At 42.9% G+C, this 21721-nt stretch overlaps 1 protein-coding gene across 9 annotated transcripts in view; it reads left to right on the forward strand.

Moving 5' to 3' along the window:
- The window catches only part of FAT1 (FAT atypical cadherin 1), a 323107-nt gene that overhangs the window by 229393 nt on the left and 71993 nt on the right, over positions 1 to 21721 (forward strand). For all 9 annotated transcript variants that reach the window (XR_012753986.1, XM_075347113.1, XM_075347116.1 and 6 more), the window contains 5 exons: positions 333 to 608; positions 698 to 908; positions 7663 to 11730; positions 12421 to 12617; positions 19590 to 19743. Coding sequence is in view for 8 of the 9 variants with exons in the window: in XM_075347113.1 (XP_075203228.1) it covers positions 333 to 608; positions 698 to 908; positions 7663 to 11730; positions 12421 to 12617; positions 19590 to 19743 (4906 nt within the window). In the remaining variant the exon portion in view is untranslated. The remainder of the gene's footprint in view (positions 1 to 332; positions 609 to 697; positions 909 to 7662; positions 11731 to 12420; positions 12618 to 19589; positions 19744 to 21721) is intronic.

The following is a 21721-nucleotide window of genomic DNA, read 5'->3' on the forward strand; positions in this document are numbered from 1 at the left end:
CTCATTGCAGCCGGGAGGCAGGTAAGGTGAAGTTCCTCGCTCCTGCGGCTTCACACACAGCGATGTGTGCGGCCGCAGGAACGAGGAACTACATCGTACCTGTCGCTCCCCCGGCATTATGGAAATGTCGGAGGCTGCAGCGATGATACGATGACGACGATTTTGCGCTCGTTCATCGTATCATCTAGGATTTACACACTACGACATCGCAAGTGACGCCGGATGTGCGTCACTTTCGATTTGACCCCACCGACATCGCACCTGCGATGTCGTAGTGTGCAAAGCCCGCCTTAGTCTTTACTATGTCTTTTTTTTTTTTTCTTTTTTTTTAGGTTTATATTAAAGTAATAGATACAAATGACCATCGGCCACAGTTTTCTACCTCAAAATATGAAGTTCTGATTCCTGAAGACATCCGAACAGAAACAGAGATTTTACAAGTGATTGCTACAGACAAGGATGAAAAGAATAAATTAATTTACACTTTGCAAAGCAGCACCGATCCAGCTAGTCTTAAGAAGTTCCGGATAGATCCTGCCACCGGCTCCTTGTACATTGTTGAGAAGTTGGATCATGAAACCGTACAACAACACATTCTCACAGTGATGGTACGTCCTAACCTGATCTCTCTGTCACTGATATTGGTATATGTAGTTTGATGCGCTGGTGATGTAATAATTGTACATTCATTTTTCAGGTACGAGATCAAGATGTTCCCGTCATGCGAAACTTTGCTCGAATTGTTATTAATGTGACAGACACCAATGACCACGCTCCTTGGTTTACAAGCTCTTTCTATGAAGGCCGAGTTTATGAATCTGCAGCAATTGGATCTGCTATACTCCAGGTCACAGCTTTAGACAAAGACAAAGGGAAGAATGCTGAGATTGTGTACACCATCGAGTCAGGTATGTACTATGGGTTTTTGAAATAAAGGTTGTGGAGTCAGTAAGCCAAACCTCCGACACGACTCCTTAGTTTCCCTGACTCAGACGCCTGACTCTGACTCCCTTGGGGGAGCTTCACTACTGAGCATGTACATAAAGTGCAGCACAAATTCTTCTCAACTAAAAGTGTAGATTTTTTGGATCCAGGAATAGAACAGACATTTATAGGACAATTCATAACTTTCCCACATTCTTTTGAGAAAATATTCAGCACATACTGCATTGAAATACTGTACACAATATATTATATATTTTAGGAGTTGGTGTCAGTGCATTTTATGCCGACTCCACCAAAATAGACACCAACTTCACAGCACTGATTGGAACTGAAACTGAAATCCTGCACTTGAATATTTGGATCCACATAGAAAATGTCACCATATAGACAAAGCAGAGAAATATTTTGTTGTCTTTCCTTTCTCATTAACTTCATATAGGGGAAGAAGTATGCTCCCCCATAGACAAATTTGGTAAAACCCAGGTGGACGTAACATAAATTATACCCTAAGCTTCATAAGCTAATATCTCAGCAATGGAGAGGAAAAATTAAAAAATGTTTTTCTCAGCTCTACAACCACTATTCCATGATGTGGCCAATTTAAATTGCTCAAACTGGTGAAATGTCCTCTTTAAAGGGAACAAACCATCAGGATTTTCATATAATGTAAAGCTAGTGCTATACTGGCGCTAGGATGCTGAATGGAAGCATACCTTTTGTTTAGAGATTGGATATTTTATTTCACAAATATGTGCATGTAAAGTTCCAGCAATGCACTGCTATTTGACTTACAAGTGTAACAGGAAGGGAATATGTGAATCAGGTCTTGCTATCTATTCCCGCCACTGTCTGTATACCTGTGCCGGAATTAACGTCTAAGACAGTATAGCGCCCAGAGAAGGAGGTACTTGGTCCCAGGCGGTAACAGACGGGGATGTCACTTTGGTGGCCGTTGCCCGATCCCGTGCTCTGGGCCCCTTTTGTTAATGGGGTGTATTTACAGGGGAGATGAGAGTTTTTGTCATGTGACACCACCTGCGGGTTGCGGTTAAAGATGGGGAACTGCCGCTGCTCAATGTGGGTACTCCCAGGGATAGTGGTAGTGGCAGCTGAGATGGTAGGCCCTCCGCAGGTAGGACTGTGCCTGGGAGATGTAATGGGGCAATAATGGAGACCACACCGGGTTGTCTTTAACAGTCTCTACTCACTGTGGACCCAGGGGTTGCTGTTTCAGGTCCTCGGAGGACCAGTGCTAATGAAGTGACCCAAGTTCCTCTGTCCCCGGCACTCTCTATAGATTGAGTCCCTGTAGCATGGAGCATCCCAACTGTCCCTTTTGGGGTACAGTCTCCTTGTCCATACGGCGGGCAGTGCGGACCCTGCGGGGAGGTAAGTGTCCGAACCCCGATCCTAGTTTACTGCTGATGCCCCCAGATTATTTGGTTCGATGAAGTCCGTGAAGGTGTCCTCACCGTGCAGGTATTTGCCAAACAGTCTAAAACTTGCGCTTGACCTAGGGCCCTGTGCCCAGTGTGTGCTCCGGTCCCAGCGGTATCTCGGTACCCATCCTGGCGACCTCTCTCTTGTGCGCCCGGGGTCACTGTTACATGGACCCAGCTCAGGCACGTCCACACACCTCTCCTGTGTGCTCCCGACTCTCTCCTCTGACTCTAACTGCCTGCTGACCCCTCCCACTTGGCTATACCCAGGGACTCGTTCCCATGTCGACCATCCCCTTACATGGTTATGATCAGTGTGGACAGGAGAACTAGGATTTTAGATGTGTGTTGGTGGAATCGGCACTGGTACTCCAGGGCCCAGGGGGTAGGTCCTGCATCCCCAAGAGGATTCAGTTCCCAGGGGCGCTACAACAGCAATAGAGGGAGAAAGGCAAGGCATGTCGAAAAGGGGCGGGAATAGATAGCAAGACCCGACCCACATATTCTTTTCCTGTTGCACCTGTCAGTCAAATAGCAACGCATTGCTGGAATTTTACTTGCACATATTTCTGAAATAAAACATCCAATCTCTAAACAGAAGGTATGCCTGGCTTCAGCATCCTAGTGCCAGTATAGCACGGGCTTTACTTTATGTATGAAAATCCTGCTGGTTGGTTCCCTTTAAAATGTTAAAATATCAATAATCAAATTTGCAAAGACAAACCTGCATAACCTGCCTATTTAGGACCATCTGCATTATAAGCAGTCAATATGAAGCTGCCAGATGAAGAATTGGATGATACAGATCAGCAAAACGGGTTGAAATGTCACATATTTCCCATCAAAATTCCGGAGGAATAAATTATGAGTGACAGTCTTCCCAGTGAGCAGCGTAGGGATTCCTCAGATGCTTGTGATATTTCATAGACTTTGTAATGTTCTATTCTGAGACTGGCATAGTGTTCTTAGCACAACGGTCCGAACTGATATTATCATTTCCCAACTCCCTAATGTAATTCCCTTTGCTCAAATGGAGCATCTCATATTATGTTAATTGGTGCCTTTTAGAAAATATCATTTCCCCTTCACAATTATTTAAAAAAAATATCTGGTAGAGTAGACGAAATCTATTTTAAGAAGATTTTTACTGAAAATGACCTCATATTAACATATCACATAGTTTCCATCAAAATCATACTGTGTAACACGACTTATAATCACATTTGCTTTACTGAGAGCTGTGGAATGGCATAATCATGATTTTTAAGGGCTTCGTTGAACCGTTTAAACCTTTACTTGAGGACATATATTGTAAGGTCCAAATGTGCTACATATTCATACCGGGGCTTTCATTATGCAGATTATAGCATATTTTACTGAATGACCTCTTAAAAAATCTGGTACTTATGGAAATGAGTAATGCAAGTCCTAATATTTTAGCAATAGTACACATGCTAATGATGCCGATCGAAACACTCTTATCTTTGCCGGCTTGTATTACTAAACACACGCTGGTAACTTGGGATGACCCTCACTATTTATTGAGACACTTTTTTTTATAATCTTAAAGTTTCAAACCACTTTTATTATTTTCCACAAAATTTTAATGACCAGTGGAAATTACTCTCGAGAACTTGATAGATTGATAATTCTCGATTCAGTAACATCGTACATGACTTGCAGGAAGAACGTGCAACATTGAGAGCGTCTGTACTAAACTGAGTATGAAGACTCGCGGGGGTTAATGGGCGCTGCCAATGGGAGATACTATTTAAATGTGAAGATCACATTTATTCACTATGATGCTTGAAAATGCTATGTATTTCGGTACCAATCGGGTTCCTTTTTGAGATATAAAAGGTTTTAATTAGAGATGAGTGGACCCGTTAACGTTCGGGTTCTGCAGGATTAGCCAGACTTTTGGTAATGTTCAGTTTGGGACCCGGACTTGACCTGAACCCCAGTTGAAGTCACTAATTGGGCAGTTCGGGTCTCTGCCCACATACAGCCGGCCGTAAACAGATCACGTCCGGGGAAAGGATTGCAGGGTTTTTTAATTTGGTGAACGCTACATCTGATTATGCTGTTATTACCCCCAGTGCGAGCCAATCAAAGCTCACAAGCGGCTTGCACGGGGCCAAGCATCGGGTACCCAAGCACAGCGATGCTCAATCGACTGGTTAGCAAAAGTAAAGTACCCAAACTCCGGACTCGAACAATTATTTTTTTGTAAACTGTTTTCAGGTTCGCTCATCACTGGTTTTATATGTAAAGAAAGAACCTGATCAGTTCTAAAACGTATTTTATTTTTATGCATTTTTTCTTCCATGAACACACTTCTTCCTTCTAAGCAGTATCTTCTATTGGCAGCGCCCATAAACCCATAGTTTTTTCTTCTGGAAAGATCAGTCTACTTCAACTCTGTAGGTGGAGCAGCAGCCTGAAGATTGGTTTTGCATGTGCTTTTCAGAGTTGTGCGGATATTACAAGCGCGGGGGCAATCCATTTGTGCCACACAATATTACACTATGAAGAGGGTGGAATGTGATATTAGTACATGGGTTATGGTTATGTTATGGTCAAGTTGTATAAAACATGATTTCATAACAGCAGACCAATGGACAGAAGATGCTGGCAATATACCTAGTTTCTTCTAAGGTCACGCTTTCTGTATCCAATCATTAGTATGAACTACTGCCCCGCTCCGTCACTGGACTGTCACTTTGTTCCCCATTTTATATTGGTAAAAATTCAGGTAATTTAAAAGATCCCTTTTAGAGGTGGCAGATCTCCATTTCCCAGCACTACCCATCACGATACCTTCAAATTATAGCCATCCACGGATGATCTCAGACTGCTGCTTCCACCTTACAGATACAGGGAATCAGAAGTCTGAAGCCACGGTGATGTCCTATAACTGAGACCACTTCTGCACTTTTTTCTCTTTTAAGTTAAGTTCCAGAGAGTGACTTTGCTGTTGATTCAACAATATTCATGAATCCCAACCTTATTACTTTAAGGGAGCATCTGAAATAATTTTCCTCTCCTGTGTAACATTTCAATCTGCCCCAACTCTGTTGAGAGATATACAGTATATCACAAAAGTGAGTACATCCCACACATTTTTGTGAAAAGTAACTGAACACAGCCATTAATCTTTAAACTGCTGGGTCACTTCTAAGTGAAAATGGCCAAATTGTGCCCAAAGTGTCAATATTTTATGTGGCCACCATTATTTTCAAGCACTGCCTTAGCTCTATTGAGTATGGAGTTCACTAGAACTTCACATGTGCTGCCGTAATCTTCTTCCATCCTCCTTGACTACATCACAGAGCTCTTGGATGTTAGAGCCTCAATAGGGTTTAGGTCTAGAGACAAGTTTGGCTAGTAAAGGACCATTTACCTTCAGTTTCCTTAGCAAGGCAGTGGTAGTCTTGGAGGTGTGTTTTGGGTTGTTATCATGTAAGAATTCTGCCCTATAGCCCATTTTCCAAAGGGAGGTGGTTATGCTCTGCTTCAGTGTGTCACAGTACATGATAGCATTCATAGTTCCCTCTCTGAACTGTAGCTACCCACAGTCTGCTGCAGTCATGCAGCCCCAAACCATGATACTCCCACCACCATGCTTGATTGTAGGCAAGACACACTTGACTTTGTACTCCTTACCTGGTTGCTGCCACACACACTTGACACCATCTGAACCATAGAGGTTTATCTTTGTCCCACCAGACCACAGGATGTGGTTCCTGTAATCCATGTCCTTATTATGCTTGTCTTCAACAGACTGTTTCTGGACTTTCTTATGCATCATCTTTAGAAGAGGCGTCCTTCTGGGATGACCGCCATACAGACCAATTTAATGCAGTGTGCGGAGTATGGGTGGCACTGACAGGCTGACCCTCCCCACCCCTTTAACTCTGCAGCAATGATGACAGCACTCATACGTCTAAATTGTAAAGACAACCTCTGGCTAGGACGCTGAGAACATTCACTCAACATCTTTTGTTGGCCATGGCGAGGACTGTTCTGAGGGGAACCCAGAAATAAGATGCCCACTTAGAAAGCACTAATATTTACATTATGGAGGCTCCAGCACATAATCACTAATATTACTCTTAGGTTGGGATCACATGATTGTATATAAAAATTGACTTGCTAGCCTCATCTGCTAAGTTTCTCTATTCCTGGACAAAATGAGTTGCCATGCCTTGCAAAGGATAGGCCATCAATATCAGATCGGGGACGTTCTTGCACTTGGCACAGTCACCCACCAGTCAGCTGCTTTCAGTTCTGGGATCATCTGGTTGTAAACACTGGCTGTAGCTGAACAGCACTACTCCATTTGTTTTGTAGTGGCCGTTGTCGGGTATTGCTGCTCCGCTCCTCTTCACTTCAATAAGAGCAAAACTGCAGTACTCCGGAATGGCTTCTGATATGGATAGGTTGAGGTCACCGATTGTCGGATTCCTGCCATTTTGATGTTGATGACCTTTCATGAGAATATGTCATCAATTTAAAGACTTATGTTTAACATTATGCACCAGGAAAACCCCAGACTTGTATGCCAAACGTGGACTCTGATTCCAAACAGTAGTACCTGGTCCCATTAAAAGATGGGATCCATTTAACAGTTAAGTCATAGGCTTTTTCATGACAGATCTGTTAAATGAATGCCATTTTAGCCTTTGAGTTGTGCCACTGTCAGCCATAGGCTATAATGGCTTCCTTTTAACGCATCAGTCATGAAAAGCTATTGAATAGCCTGTAATATATCAGTTAAATGGATGCCTGTAGAGTATGATATATAGTGGCATTCATAACCCATAGACTTAGTTCTTAAAAAAGTATCTATTTAATGGATTTTTTTTTTTACTGGTCCCATAATCCTATTTTGGGCTGTTTACTGACTTTTTCTGGCCAAAAGGAAGCCAGGAAGACACTTTTGGAGCAAGTCCAGCCATATAGGGTATCCATTGGTAGCTTTCTGGGCATACACGCTATACATATTGAAAAAATTTGATGTTTTTGTGCAAATGATGGTCGGTTTGCAAGTATTTTCATGACACATGTTCTCTTTTTCAGCCTCAGAATATAGTTATACATATATTCTTTAGAAAATAACTAGCGATTTTTGTGAGTAGCGTTGCATATTCATGTTCTTTATTCAGAGTCTTAGTATTCTTTGTTCAGATGAGCTTTCTGCTCTTTTTTGCAGCACACGTTTTATAGTTCATTATAAATTGATATTTCTTTCTTGTTCTTTCCTTTTACTTCCTAGGGAACACCGCAAATGCTTTTACCATTGATCCAGTTTTAGGAATTATTAAGACAGCAAAAGAGCTTGATCGACACAGTCACGGTCAATACGAGTTGGTGATCAAAGCTTCAGATCATGGAACTCCTACAATGAGCCAGATAACATCTGTACATATTCTTGTCACTGTCTCCGATAATGCAGCCCCTAAATTTATGAAGAAAGAGTATTCAGCGGAGATAAGTGAATCAGCACGGATTGGAAGTTTTGTTGCGATGCTTTCCACATACAGCCAGTCTTCAGTTACATATGAAATCAAAAGTGGAAATGTAATGAACGCCTTTGAGGTTAATCCAAATTCTGGTGTGGTCATAACTCAGAAGCGTCTTGATTTTGAAACGGTGGCATCTTATACGCTCATTGTCCAAGCCACAAACATGGCCGGGTTGTCAACAAACACAACTCTCGTTGTTCACATTCGGGATGAAAATGACAATTTTCCTGTTTTTGTCCAAAGAGACTATCGAGGTCTCATTAGTGAGTCTGCACCAGTCAACAGTGTCATCTTAACTGATGAAAACTTCCCTTTGGTTATTAGGGCTACGGATGCTGACCGAGAGACAAATTCGCTGCTTGTCTATCAGATCGTTGAACCATCTGTCCAGAAGTATTTTGCCATTGACTCCAGCACTGGTGCAATACGCTCTCTAGTCAGGCTGGATTATGAGCAAACCAATATATTCCATTTTATGGTGCAAGTGCATGATATGGGCTATCCCAGGTTATTTGCAGAACATGCAGCCAATGTAACTATTTATGTGGTTGACATCAATGATTGTGCTCCGGTGTTTTCTCAAGAAGTTTATGAAGCCTCTATTCTGATACCAACGTATAAAGGAGTGAAGGTTATTACAGTGAATGCAACAGATGAGGATTCTGGATCTTTTTCTGAAATCATGTATTCTATCGTTGAAGGTAACATTGGAGATAAATTTGCCATTGACCATTTATCAGGAGTCATAACTGTCCAAAGCACAACTCCATTAAGGAGTCGATATGAATTAACCATTCGAGTTTCTGATGGACGATTCTCTAGTCTGGCCTATGTCAAAATTAATGTGAAGGAAAGCAAAGAAAGTTCATTGAAATTCACTCAAAGCTCTTACTCTGCTTTAGTACAAGAAAATGCCACTCAGATAAAAACATTAACGGTCATTAGTGCGATTGGCAATCGTATCAATGAGCCTCTGTTCTTCCATATTCTCAACCCAGACATCCGATTTAAAATTGGCCACACATCTGGAGTCCTTTCAACGACAGGAATACCCTTTGACCGGGAACAACAGGATTTGTATGAAATCGTTGTAGAAGTTACCGATGAACAGAAACCACCAAGAGTTGCCCATGTTTTGGTGAGAGTAACTGTTGAAGACATTAATGACAACATCCCCGTGTTTGTCAACCTTCCATATTATGCCATGGTTTCATTGGATGCTGAAATAGGTGATATAATTCGCTATGTTACTGCTGTCGATAAAGACATTGAAAAAAATGGAGAGATACATTACTATCTAAAAGAGCATTCACAAAATTTCCAGATTGGGCCATCTGGTGCAATCTCATTAAAAAAGCAGTTTGATCCTGATGCATTTAATAAGGAATATTTTATAACTGTGGTGGCAAAAGATGGAGGAAGCCCATCGTATTCAGCAGAGGTTGTTGTCCCAATTACAGTAATGAATAAAGCAATGCCAGTTTTCGAGAAGCCTTTTTACAGTGCAGTGATAGCTGAAAATGCTCAGCTCCACAGTCCTGTTGTGCATGTGCAAGCCAACAGCCCAGAAGGCCTTCGTATAATATACAGCATCACAGATGGTGATCCATTCAGTCAGTTTAATATTAACTTCAACACAGGTGTAATTAACGTTGTAGCTCCCCTTGATTTTGAGTTGCATCCAGCATATAAACTTCGAGTCCGAGCAACAGACTCTGTCACTGGAGCACATGCGGAAGTTTTTGTTGATATCATCTTAGAAGATGTCAATGATAATCCACCTATATTTCAGCAGAAAACCTATGTTGCCACTTTGTCAGAGGCATCGGTAATTGGAACATCTGTTGCACAAGTGAAGGCCATGGATGCAGATTCTGGACAAAATAAAGCCATTTCCTATCATACTGTAAGCAGCCATGGAAATAGTTCTCAGTTTTTCCATGTCGATAGCAGTAGTGGGCTGATAACTATTGCCAAACCATTAGACTATGAATATCTACATGACTATACATTCCTAGTCCGGGCAGTTGACAGTGGAGTTCCGATTTTAAGCAGTGATGCTACTGTACATGTTTTTGTGATGGACCTTAATGATAACCCCCCAGTTTTCACCCAACAAATCTATGAAGCCAAAATAAGTGAGCATTCAAGACAAGGAAGCTTTGTAACAAGTGTAAAAGCTACTGATCCTGATGACACAGATGCTGAAAAGTTGGAATATTCAATACTTTCTGGAAATGAAGATATAAATTTTATTATTGAAGTTAAAACTGGAATAATTACTATTTCACATTTAAAGAAAGCGGTAATGAAACCATTGTACATCCTCAATGTTTCCATTTCTGATGGAGTTTTTAGAAGTTCTGCTCAGGTCCACATTGCTGTGATAAGTTCTAACTTGCATAACCCTATATTTTCACAAAATCAGTATGAAGTGGAGCTTTCGGAAAATTCCCCAGTGCAAACCCTTGTGACTGAGCTTAATGCTGTAGATGAGGACTCGGGAATTAATGGACAGGTAACTTACCATATTCTTAATGAATTTGCAAAGGACAGTTTTTGCATAAATGATAGAGGGCAGTTGTTTACAGCAGAGAAACTAGATAGAGAGAGTCCCACGAATAAAGTCATCCCTGTAAGTATCATGGCTAAAGATGGTGGTGGAAAAGTTGGTTTCTGTGTTGTCAATATTATTTTAACCGACTACAATGATAATGATCCAAAGTTCCGCTCTACTGAGTATAAACTAAGTATTCCATCAGATGTATCTCGAGGGACTTCTATTGTTCGAATTTTAGCATCTGATATTGATGAAGGGGCAAATGCAGATATATCCTACACCCTTGAAGCCAAATCTGAAAGCATAGAAGAAAACTTTGAAATCAACCAATATTCTGGCATCATAACCACTAAGGAAAGCTTGGTTGGTTTAGAAGATGAAGTCTTCCCATTTTTTGTTAAAGCATCCGATGGAGGCTCACCACCAAGAGAAAGTATTGTCCCCGTTTCTGTTATAATTCTTCCACCTGAGGTCCCGTTACCCAAGTTTTCTGAGCCTTTTTATACTTTGAGTATTTCTGAAGATGCCACAGTTGGTACAGAGCTTGATTTTATTAGGGTAGAAAATAACCAGCCTATTACATATCAACTTGTAAAAGGAAACACACCTGAAAGTAACGTTGATGACATTTTTGTGATCGATAAACAGAATGGCCGACTAAAACTGGAAAAGCAATTGGATCATGAGAGCACAAAATGGTACCAGTTTTCTGTGTTGGCTCAAAATATTCATGGAGAACACGAGGTAATGTCTTCAGTGGATGTTAGCATCCAGGTTAAAGATGCTAATGACAATAAACCTGTTTTCGAGGCAAACCCTTATGAGGCCTTCATTGTAGAAAACCTTCCCGGAGGAGCTAAGGTCATCCAGGTGAAAGCTGTTGATTCAGATTCAGGACTGAATGGACATGTTTCCTATATGTTGGCACCTACACAGGATCCACAAGAAATTAAAGATCTTTTCTCAATAGACTTGGAAACTGGTTGGGTTACTACGCTTGGTGAGCTTGACCATGAGAGAAGGAACAAATACAACATTATAGTGGTTGCCTATGATCACGGTGATAAAGTGCTGTCATCATCTACGATAATTGAAGTTACTGTGATGGACGTGAATGATAATCCGCCACGCTTCAGTGCAGAAATATACAAAGGCACAGTCAGTGAGGATGACCCTCCAGGTGGAGTAATTGCCATCTTGAGTACAACAGACGATGACTCTGAGGATATACATAAAGAAGTCACAATGTATATTACAGGTAAGAACTTTAACTTTTATCTTTTTCTGACTAGAAATCATTGGATATTTTTGACAACTTTTTTCTGGTACTATATTTATCCATTACATCCCACATACTGTCCTTGAAACCTAAGGTTGTGCTATTTAGCTAATTACCAAAAAAAAATGTTGTTGGAAATACAGACTGTATTTAATTTTTGCTGCCTCATTCTTAATATCCAAATGCTCCTTTCGCCCCCTCCGCTCACAACCCTTGAGCTTTGAGCAGCTTTGTCTTTGTCTCCCAGTCTGTGCGGAAGATCATCATTTCTCACATTTCTTATCCTTATCTATTTTCAACATATGATAATTAGTGATATTTTCATTAGCTTTGCATCCAGAACCGCATCATTTACTGCTAAAATGTTAATCAATGTAACACTACATAATGCCTATGATGGTGATTCGTCATGGATCGGTGATTATTTCTGCATATTTATTCCCAGATCTTCAGTTCTTAAACCTCAATATTTATTTGCTTGCAAAATGTAATTACTGAGGCATTCACAAAGAACACCATTGAAGAAACATGTCTGATAACCTAATGAGATAGCCGGAATTCCAGCAATGTTCTCCCTCCTTTTACTTTACCCAAGAATGTTGTTGTTTGTCTAAATTGTGCTTGTTAGTTTTTTTTAGATTAGAGAGTGATTCATGTTTCCTGTTCTAGGAGGGGATCCACTTGGGCAATTTGCAATTGAAAACTTACAGCAGGAGTGGAAGGTGTATGTTCGAAAACCACTTGACAGAGAAGTAAAGGACAATTATCTGCTAAACATAACTGCTACAGATGGATTATTTGCTAGCAGAGCAGTGGTGGAAGTGAAAGTCCTCGATGCCAATGACAATAGCCCAGTTTGTGAAAAGGTACAATGTTTTATAGTAATCTCTTCAGGTGACCATACACATTAAACCTGGCAAATGACTGTTTTACATTGGCCATGTGTGTTTGATGACACCTGGCAAAGAACACAAGGAAGAAAGCCTGTGGACAAAATATACCAACTATGGCCCAACTCTGCTACAAAGATCATTTATTGAAATCATCCATTATCCACTATTTAGTGTCACAAAAACAGGCTACACTTCAGTTAAATGGGGGCTTGGTCCCCCCATTCTAGTCATTTTAGGCACTCTTGCAATGAAACCCCCCAAAATCAGACATGTCCAAAAGGGGTTGTCCACTATTCAGACAACCCCTTCCTAATCTTTTTGCCCCCATTAAAATTACAACACTTATAATCACATCCGGCGCCATTCCGGCGGTGTCAGCTCTCACTCTTCCGGGGTGCGTGTGACATTGTTACATCACGTAAGCCCTGTGCCCAATCAGCTCCGGTTTCATTCTCCCCACCTTCAGACGTATCAACATCAATAAGAGATGAACAGGCAGCCACACTAAAGACTAGAAGAGAGAAGCTAACGCTGATTGGGCACCGGGCTTGTATGTTGTAACAATGTCATGTAAGCCACAGGAGAGCGAGTGTCAACACTGCTGTTTTGGTGCTGGCAATGGAGTAGAAGTGTTGTTATTTTAACACTGGCACACACACTGATTGAGAAGGGGTTATCCAAGTAGTAGACCACTCCTCTAAAGGGAACCTGTCACCAGGTTTTTCCCTTCTGCGCTGCGGCCACCATCAGTGATCTCTTATATACAGCATTCCAGAATACTGTATATAAGAGCCCCAGCTGCTCTGTATAACATAACATAAAAGACACTTTTATGATACTCACCTAGGGGGGGCGGTCTGGTCCGATGGATGTCGCTGCTCTCCGGTCAAGCACCTCCTCAATGCTGCGATCTTCGTCTTCCTTGTTCTGAGGCCCATGTGCATTACACGTCCTACGTCATCCACACTAGTTGCCCTTGAAGTCCTGCACAGGCGCACTTTTACTTTCCCTGCTTAGGGCAGATCAAAGTATTGTAGTGCACATGCGCAGGTGTTCTTTAACCTTTCCTTGCGCCTGCGCATTACAGTACTTTGATCTGTCCTCAGCAGGGCATATCAAAGTGTGCCTACGCAGGACCACAATGCCAGCCTGTGTAGATGACAGACATGTCATCCATTCTGTGCCGGATAGAAGGAGGATGGAGATCACAGTAGAGAGGAGGCGCCAGATCGGAGAGCAGCGACACCCATCGGACCAGACCGCCCCCTAGGTGCATATTATAAATGCATATTAGAAAAGTCTTTTTTGCATTCTACATAGTGGCTTGGGTTCTTATATACATACTAGAAGGTGGCCCAATTCTACGCATCGGGTATTCTAGAATTTACGTATTGTGTAGTTAATGTATGATTTTTGTTATATATAGATGTTGTTGTGTGTAGTTACCAAGTGTTTGTGTAGGGCGCTGTAAATGTTCTGGGTGTTGTCTGGGTGTGGCGGGGGGTGAGAGTGGTGTTGTTTGGGTGTGGCGTGTGTTGCATTATTTGTGGAGCGCTGTGTGTCTGTAGCGTTGTGTGTGTGTTGCGCGGTTTGTGTGGGTGTGGGGTGTGTGTGTGTGTGTTTTGGGGGGAGGTATGTTTTGTGCAATGTGTGTGTTGTGCGGTATGTGCGTATACTTGTGTGTGCCGCGGTGTTTGTGTGTTGGGTGTTGTGTGTGTGCGGCGGTTTGTGTGTGTGGGTGTCTGTGTAGGGCAGTGTTTGTGGTTCCCAGTGTGTGTGTGGTGTGTTGTGCAGTGCGTGTGTGGCGGTGTGTGTGTGTGTGTGTGTGTGTGTGTGTTTTGGGGGGAGGTGTGCACCCCCATCGTGCTCCATCCCCCATGCTGCGCACCCCCCATCGTGCTCCATCCCCCATGCTGCGCACCCCCCATCGTGCTCCATCCCCCATGCTGCGCACTTCCCATCATGCTCCATCCCCCATGCTGCGCACCCCCAAACGTGCTCCATCCCCCATGCTGCGCACCCCCAAACGTGCTCCATCCCCCATGCTGCGCACTCCCCATCGTGCTCCATCCCCCATGCTGCGCACTCCCCATCGTGCTCCATCCCCCATGCTGCGCACTCCCCATCGTGCTCTATCCCCCATGCTGAGCACTCCCAAACGTGCTCCATCCCCCATTCTGTGCACCCCCCATCGTGCTCCATCCCCCATGCTGCGCACCCCCAAACGTGCTCCATCCCCCATGCTGCGCACTCCCCATCGTGCTCCATCCCCCATGCTGCGCACTCCCCATCGTGCTCTATCCCCCATGCTGCGCACTCCCAAACGTGCTCCATCCCCCATGCTGTGCACCCCCCATCGTGCTCCATCCCCCATGCTGCGCACCCTCCATCGTGCTCCATCCCCCATGCTGCGCACCCCCCATCGTGCTCCATCCCCCATGCTGCGCACCCTCCATCGTGCTCTATCCCCAATGCTGCGCACTCCCCATCGTGCTCCATTCCGCATGCTGCGCACTCCCCATTGTGCTCCATCCCCCATGCTGCGCACTCCCCATCGTGCTCCATCCCCCATGCTGCGCATTCCCCATCGTGCTCCATCCCCCATGCTGCGCACTCCGAAACTTGCTCCATCCCCTATGCTGCGCACTCCGAAACTTGCTCCATCCCCCATGCTTCGCACTCCCCATCGTGCTCTATCCCCCATGCTGCGCACTCCCAAACGTGCTCCATCCCTTATGCTGCGCACTCCCCATCATGCTCCATCCCCCATGCTGCGCACTCCCCATCGTGCTCCATCCCCCATGCTGCGCACTCCCCATCGTGCTCCACAGTCACACATCAGACAGTATACACGCGCACATCTGATCGCATACACTCACACACACACCCCACTTCTCCCTGTGCCCACCGGTGGGCGGTCCCAGCAGCTGTGCTGCATGCCGTGCTCCTCTGCCGACACTCACAGATCCGATCGCATACACTCTCACACACACACACACACACACACACACACACTCACACATAAGAACACACTCACACACATCCGATTGCATACACTCACACACACACACACACACACACACACACACACACACACACTCACACATCTGAACACACTCGCACACATCCGATTGCATACACACACACACTGACGATATCGCACATACGCGCTCACACAATCACAACATCCGGAGATACCATATGCTTCCGGCCATGTGATCCTCCGGCAGGTCCTGGAAGGTCACTGCACAGTATCGCCGCCAAGAAGCAAGCGATATCACGGTATGTTGTGAGTGTGTGGATGTGATCTGATGTGTGTGAGAGTGAGTGTGATCTGATGTGTGTGTGCGTGTGTGTGTGTTCCGCCGCTGCAGGACCTTGATGCGCTCACCTGGGAGCCGTGTACGCTGGTAACCATGCTACACAATATTACTCGGTGTACCATGGTTACCAGCGTACCCCGCCCCCCGCTCGCACGGGAGCCCACACCAGCGTACGCCGGCAACCCCAGCAATGCGAGGGTATGTGTCGACTGGGTTGGCGGCGTACGCTGATGTGGGCTCCCGGGGGTACAGCACTGACCTGGGAGTCGGGGTTCCGTATCGGTTCGGGGAATGCGTGCGGAGGGCGGGGCCAGAGCGAGCATGCAATGCGTGAGGGGGGCGGGGCGTGGCCGAGTTGCCAATGCGTGCAGGGGGGCGAGAGGCCAATCTGTGTGGGGGTGGAGCCTGGGCGAGCGGCCAATCCGTGCGGGGGGGCGGAGCCGAGGCGAGCGGCCAATGAGACGATTGTCGCGGTAAGGACAGAATTTTGGAGCAGAATAAGGCAATTATATATATAGATTCTAATGCTGTAAATAAGGGCTCACTGATGGTGGCCGCAGGTTATAGTTGCCAAATCTGGTGACCGGTTCCCTTTATGCTGTAGATAAGTTAAATGACCTTTGCATTATGACATTTTTACTATGCTTTTGGTTTACTATGGCCCAAAAATGACCATTGTACATTATTGTTAAAGGAAAAATGTAATTTTGCACCTTGTTAGCCGGTAGATGGAAAAATAATGAATATTGAGACTTTTTAGTGATTGATCTCTTTTTAATGGCTAACTGTTAAAGTGATAACACATAAAAATAAATTGTGACCGCCCAGGTTTCGGTACCGGGCATATGCCATCTGGCCATTAAAAAGTCTCAACAGCTAAGGACTATGAATTGTGATTTATTTTTTTATTGCACATTGAAAATGCTGTAACCTGAGGGACCTTTGCTATGCTGGAGATATTGGTAAATGTAAGTTTATTTTTTATCTTACTGCTTGGTGTGTGTGCAAAAATTAGCTTTGCACTCCTCCGATGCTGCCGGGCATGCACAGGAGCCGCTACCACATTTACATTCAGTTCAAGGACAGGTACATTAAGGGCTGATATTTTTTTTCCTGGCATAAAGCATTTGCTAAAACGATTGCACAGCATGCATTTTGCTGAAAGTTATGTATTTCAAATTTAAATATTTAAATGCGCGTTAACCATTAAGATTCCCACACAGAGCACAATATTGTAGTACACCCCCATGGATTAATATTGCTAATTTGCTTATAAAACAACAAGACGGGAAAAGGAATAAAAGACAACAGCTGTTACTCCTAATTGGTATAAAAAATCCAACACGTTTTATTTCATGTTTAATGCATTAATGCCTAGATGTAGCAAACTGTACCTTGACAGTTTCAGTGGTATGTGATAGGTTAAATGTCAAGTTAAAGTTTGCTACACCTGTCAGTTTCCGTTGTCTCTGGATGCATACACACTGTTTTTGCAGTGCATGATTAGGAAAGAAATCTCCAGATATATACTGCAAACATATCCATTATGAATTAACTGCTCGTGGACCATACAATGACTTAAAATGTCTGGCTGCTCTGCACATAATGATGTAATAATGATTTGTAACTTCAGTGCAGAATTAACAGCTGCAGAAATTGGGACAAATGGAATGACCTAAATAACTGGACTGTAGCTGGACCCCTTTAGTCTACATTCCAGGCATTTATTTGGTAGTGGAACCATTAGTACAACCATTTCTTCGATGTGTACCAGGATCCATTTTTTGATACAACACCAGACTGCATGTTGCTCTTGCTACTGTGAACAGCCTGCTTGGCCTAAAGGGCTATTTACACGCTGCGACATCGCTAATGATATATCGTCGGGGTCATAGTGTTTGTGACGCACATCCGGCGCCGTTAGCGACATCACAGCGTGTAACACCTATGATCGACCTTAAACGATCGCAAAAGAGGCAAAAATCGTTGGTCTCTGACACGTCGTTCACTTACAAAAAATCGTTGTCTGGTCAATAGCGAGGTTGTTTGTCATTCCTGCGGCAGGGCAAATCGCTATGTGTGACACCGCAGGAACGATGAACAACCTCATACCGGCCGCCCGCAATGAGGAAGGAAGGAGGTGGGCGGGATGTTGGTCCCGCTCATCTCCGCCACTCCTCTGCTGTTGGGCGGCCGCTTAGTGACGCTACAGTGACGTCACTGTGACGCCGAACGCACCCCCCCCTTGAAGGAGGGATTGTTCGGCGGTCACAGCAACGTCGCACAGCAGGTATGTGCGTGTGACACTGCCGTAGCGATAATGTTCGCTACGGCAGCAATCACCACATATCGCACCAACGACGGGGGCGGGAGCCAACGCTCGCGACATCGCTAGCAATCGCTAGCGATGTCGCAGCGTGTAAGGCACTCTTAACTGTTCTACCATGGCCTGCAGCATCTCCAGACTTGTCTCCCTTCAAGAACATCCGACAGGAGATGAGCTGTGGAGAGATATAGTGCAATAGGGTCTTTTCCGATGAAAAGTCTCTACATTTCAGTCTCAAGTCTGAAATGTAGATGAATACACTCACCTGACAGAGTTGTGAAAGTCACAACACCTGTATCAGCATATAAGAGGTGATAGCAGCAGCCCCGGGAAAAGACAATAGTAGATATAAAGGAGAGCGGGTTTTTGTGCCGCGCTACCACCTACAAATCTTGTTTGTTGATTTTCTCTATTGTCCGGATGAAGGAGCCTGCGTCCTCGTAATCGTGTTGACTTAACCTGCACATGCATAAAGAGAATAATTAATCACCATCGCTTCCTAGTGGTAGCGGCATAAAAACCCGCTCTCCTTTTATATTTACTATTGAGCACATCTGGTAATTGCAAAGAAAGCTGCCAGCAGCGGATCTTGATGATTTTCACAAATGTATTTAACGTGCCAGAATATTTTTCAGATAACCGTTTTTAACCTCACTGATAGCAGCAAAATATGGAGTTTTCAGCCTGTGATGCTCCATACTGATAAATTTGAGAGTCTTTGAAAATGTTGTTGTTATTTTGTCATAATTTACATATTATTAACATATCTACCAATCCAGAGATTGCCAGTTACATCTTTTTCCTTTTGTGGTGTTGCAATTTCAATTTTGAGGAGTTTATATTTCCTTTTCTTTCCTCCAAATGTTAGCCCCCTCCCAAAAAAAGAATATTAAATTGCTTAAAAGTTTAGCCTTAGATATGAAAAGAAAAGCAAAAAATATTTTAATATGCGAACGGAAAAAATTATAGAGCTCTTATAATTCCATATATAAAATAAAGAAAAATATGCCTTGTCATGAAAAAAATGGCCTGGTTCTGATCCGGTTATTAACCCAATAGTTATCCAAAGAGGGACCTAATGTTATAGCTATACAAAGTGTACATTATTATACTTTTTTTATTGTATAGAATTGGCAGTTGTATAGCTTTTTGCTAATAATATTGTTTTGTTTTCCTAATGCTTAACAACCCCTTAAATTGTGACCTTATTTGCTTCTGAGGACCCATTAAACCTGACATAAAAGGAGATTAATTATTAATGACATTTTCAAACGTGCGTGTCCTATTATTTTGTAGGATTCTTATTCTGAGACCATATCTGAAGATGCCCTTTCCGGGAAACTAATCCTTCAAGTTTCAGCCAGTGACGCAGACATTCGCTCTAATGCTGAGATCATTTACACATTGCACGGACCCGGCTCGGAGAAATTTCACCTCAATCCATTTACAGGTGAGTTCCAGAAAAGTAATAAATTCTCCGCTCTTAGCTGTGACCTTTTAATTATGTCTTACAGACATCATTACTGCTAATTCTTTTCAAAGAGAAGTCAGACATAATTTCCTGCTGCAGGAATAGTCACTTAATTGCATGAATTGTATTAATTGCGGAACTAAATAGACTTGTGTAAATCCAATATTAAAAATGTAAAAAGGAAAAAAACAATGCCTGCCCTTTCTCAGCTCATAAAATATTGTTCATGCTTCGCACAAGATGTCGGTAATAACCCATCCAATCCACACAGGCAAATAAAACCATAGATGTCCATAAATTAAGTTATGTGTAATAATGAGAAATGACACAGGAAAAAAAGTACTGAACACATGAAAAAAGAGCTGCAAAAACTCATGGAAAGACAATATACCAGCTATATACATACAGCTATACATTATACCAGCCAAATATATCAGAAAATAAAAAGTAATCCTGCCATTTAGTGAAAATAAGTTAAGATTGTTGAACTGATGGCCTATAAAAAGGTGTCTCTTTACCATGGTGGTACACAAGAAACATCTCGTGATGGGTAAAACCAGTGAGCTGTCTCAAGGCCTTTACAACCTTATTGTTATAAAACATCCTAACTGCATTGGTTACAAAAGAATTTCTAAACTACTGAAAATTCCATGAGCACTGTTGGGGGCATAATCCGGAAGTGGAGAGAACATCACTTCACCCTAATTCGGCCACTACCAGGTGTTGCCCGCAAGATTTTACATAAGGGAGTAAAAATGATTATCAGAAGAGTTGTTCACTTGTGGAGAGCTACAGAAAGACCCTGAATCTGCTGATTATACTTGTTTCAAAGAAAACAATAAGTAATGAACTCAACCTTTTTTTTTGAACAAAAAGCATGTTCAGGCGTGTTTAAAGTTTGTTCACCAACATTAGGCAAGCCTATGAAATACTGGGAGAATATAGTCAGACCAGATGAGAGAAAAATGGAACCCTTTTGGATGCCATAACACATCATGTTTGGAGGCCAAAAGGCACTGGAAACATGTGGGGCTGTTTTTCAGTATAAAGCACTATATAATTGAAGGAGGTATGAATGGACAGATGTACAGATTCATTCCTGATAAAATTCTGCTTCCATCTATCAGGATGATGAGGATGAAACGAGAGTGGACATTCCAGCAAGACAATGATCCCAAACCCTCAGTCAAGAAAACTTTCAATTGGTTTTAGAGAAGTAAAATAAAGCTGCTAGAATGGCCTAGCCAATCACGTGATCTGAATCCAATAAAAAATGTATTGAAGGGTCTAAAGTTCAGTGTTTTTAGAAGGAGCTCATGGAATTTTCAGAATTTGAAAAATGTTCATGTGGAGTCATGGACCAAAGCCAAACCTGAGCAATGCATGTGACTTAGTTTCTTCATGCAGTAGGCATTTTGAAGCTGGCATCACCAACAAAGGCTTTTGTACAAAGTATTAAATACATTTCAGTAAGCGTGTTCAATACTTTTTGCATATACTTCAGGATTTACAATGAAACAGTGTGCTTCCTGGTCTCCACTCAGTCTGGCTTTAATGAGCTCCATGAAGATATGAGCAAGTAGTTACTTTCTTCTTCACCCCATCATTTTTTGTTTTTCGAATTCTGAAAATAAAGAAGATGAAAGTGATGGCGCCGGTTTGTCTGGCAGATCTTGTTTTACACTCTGAATACGTAGACACAAGCAGGAATCTGCACAGGAGGGGGAAGTAAAGGGGGTCTGCTCTGTGATTGGCAGGGCATATGCTCATTCTTTTTAGCATTTTTTAAAGGGTTGGTTTGAAGACAAAGTTGAATTTAAAGTCTTATACTAAATAACTATTTAAAAAGTAAAAAAAAATAATCCATTTTCTAACATACCTCAATTAAAAATTCCCTTCCCGCTCTACTCTTAGCTTTGATGATGTTTTTATTGAAAAACCCCAGTGCATGCTGGGA

This window comes from Anomaloglossus baeobatrachus, chromosome 1 (genome assembly GCF_048569485.1).
Source record: "Anomaloglossus baeobatrachus isolate aAnoBae1 chromosome 1, aAnoBae1.hap1, whole genome shotgun sequence".
Taxonomy (NCBI): Eukaryota; Metazoa; Chordata; class Amphibia; order Anura; family Aromobatidae; genus Anomaloglossus; species Anomaloglossus baeobatrachus.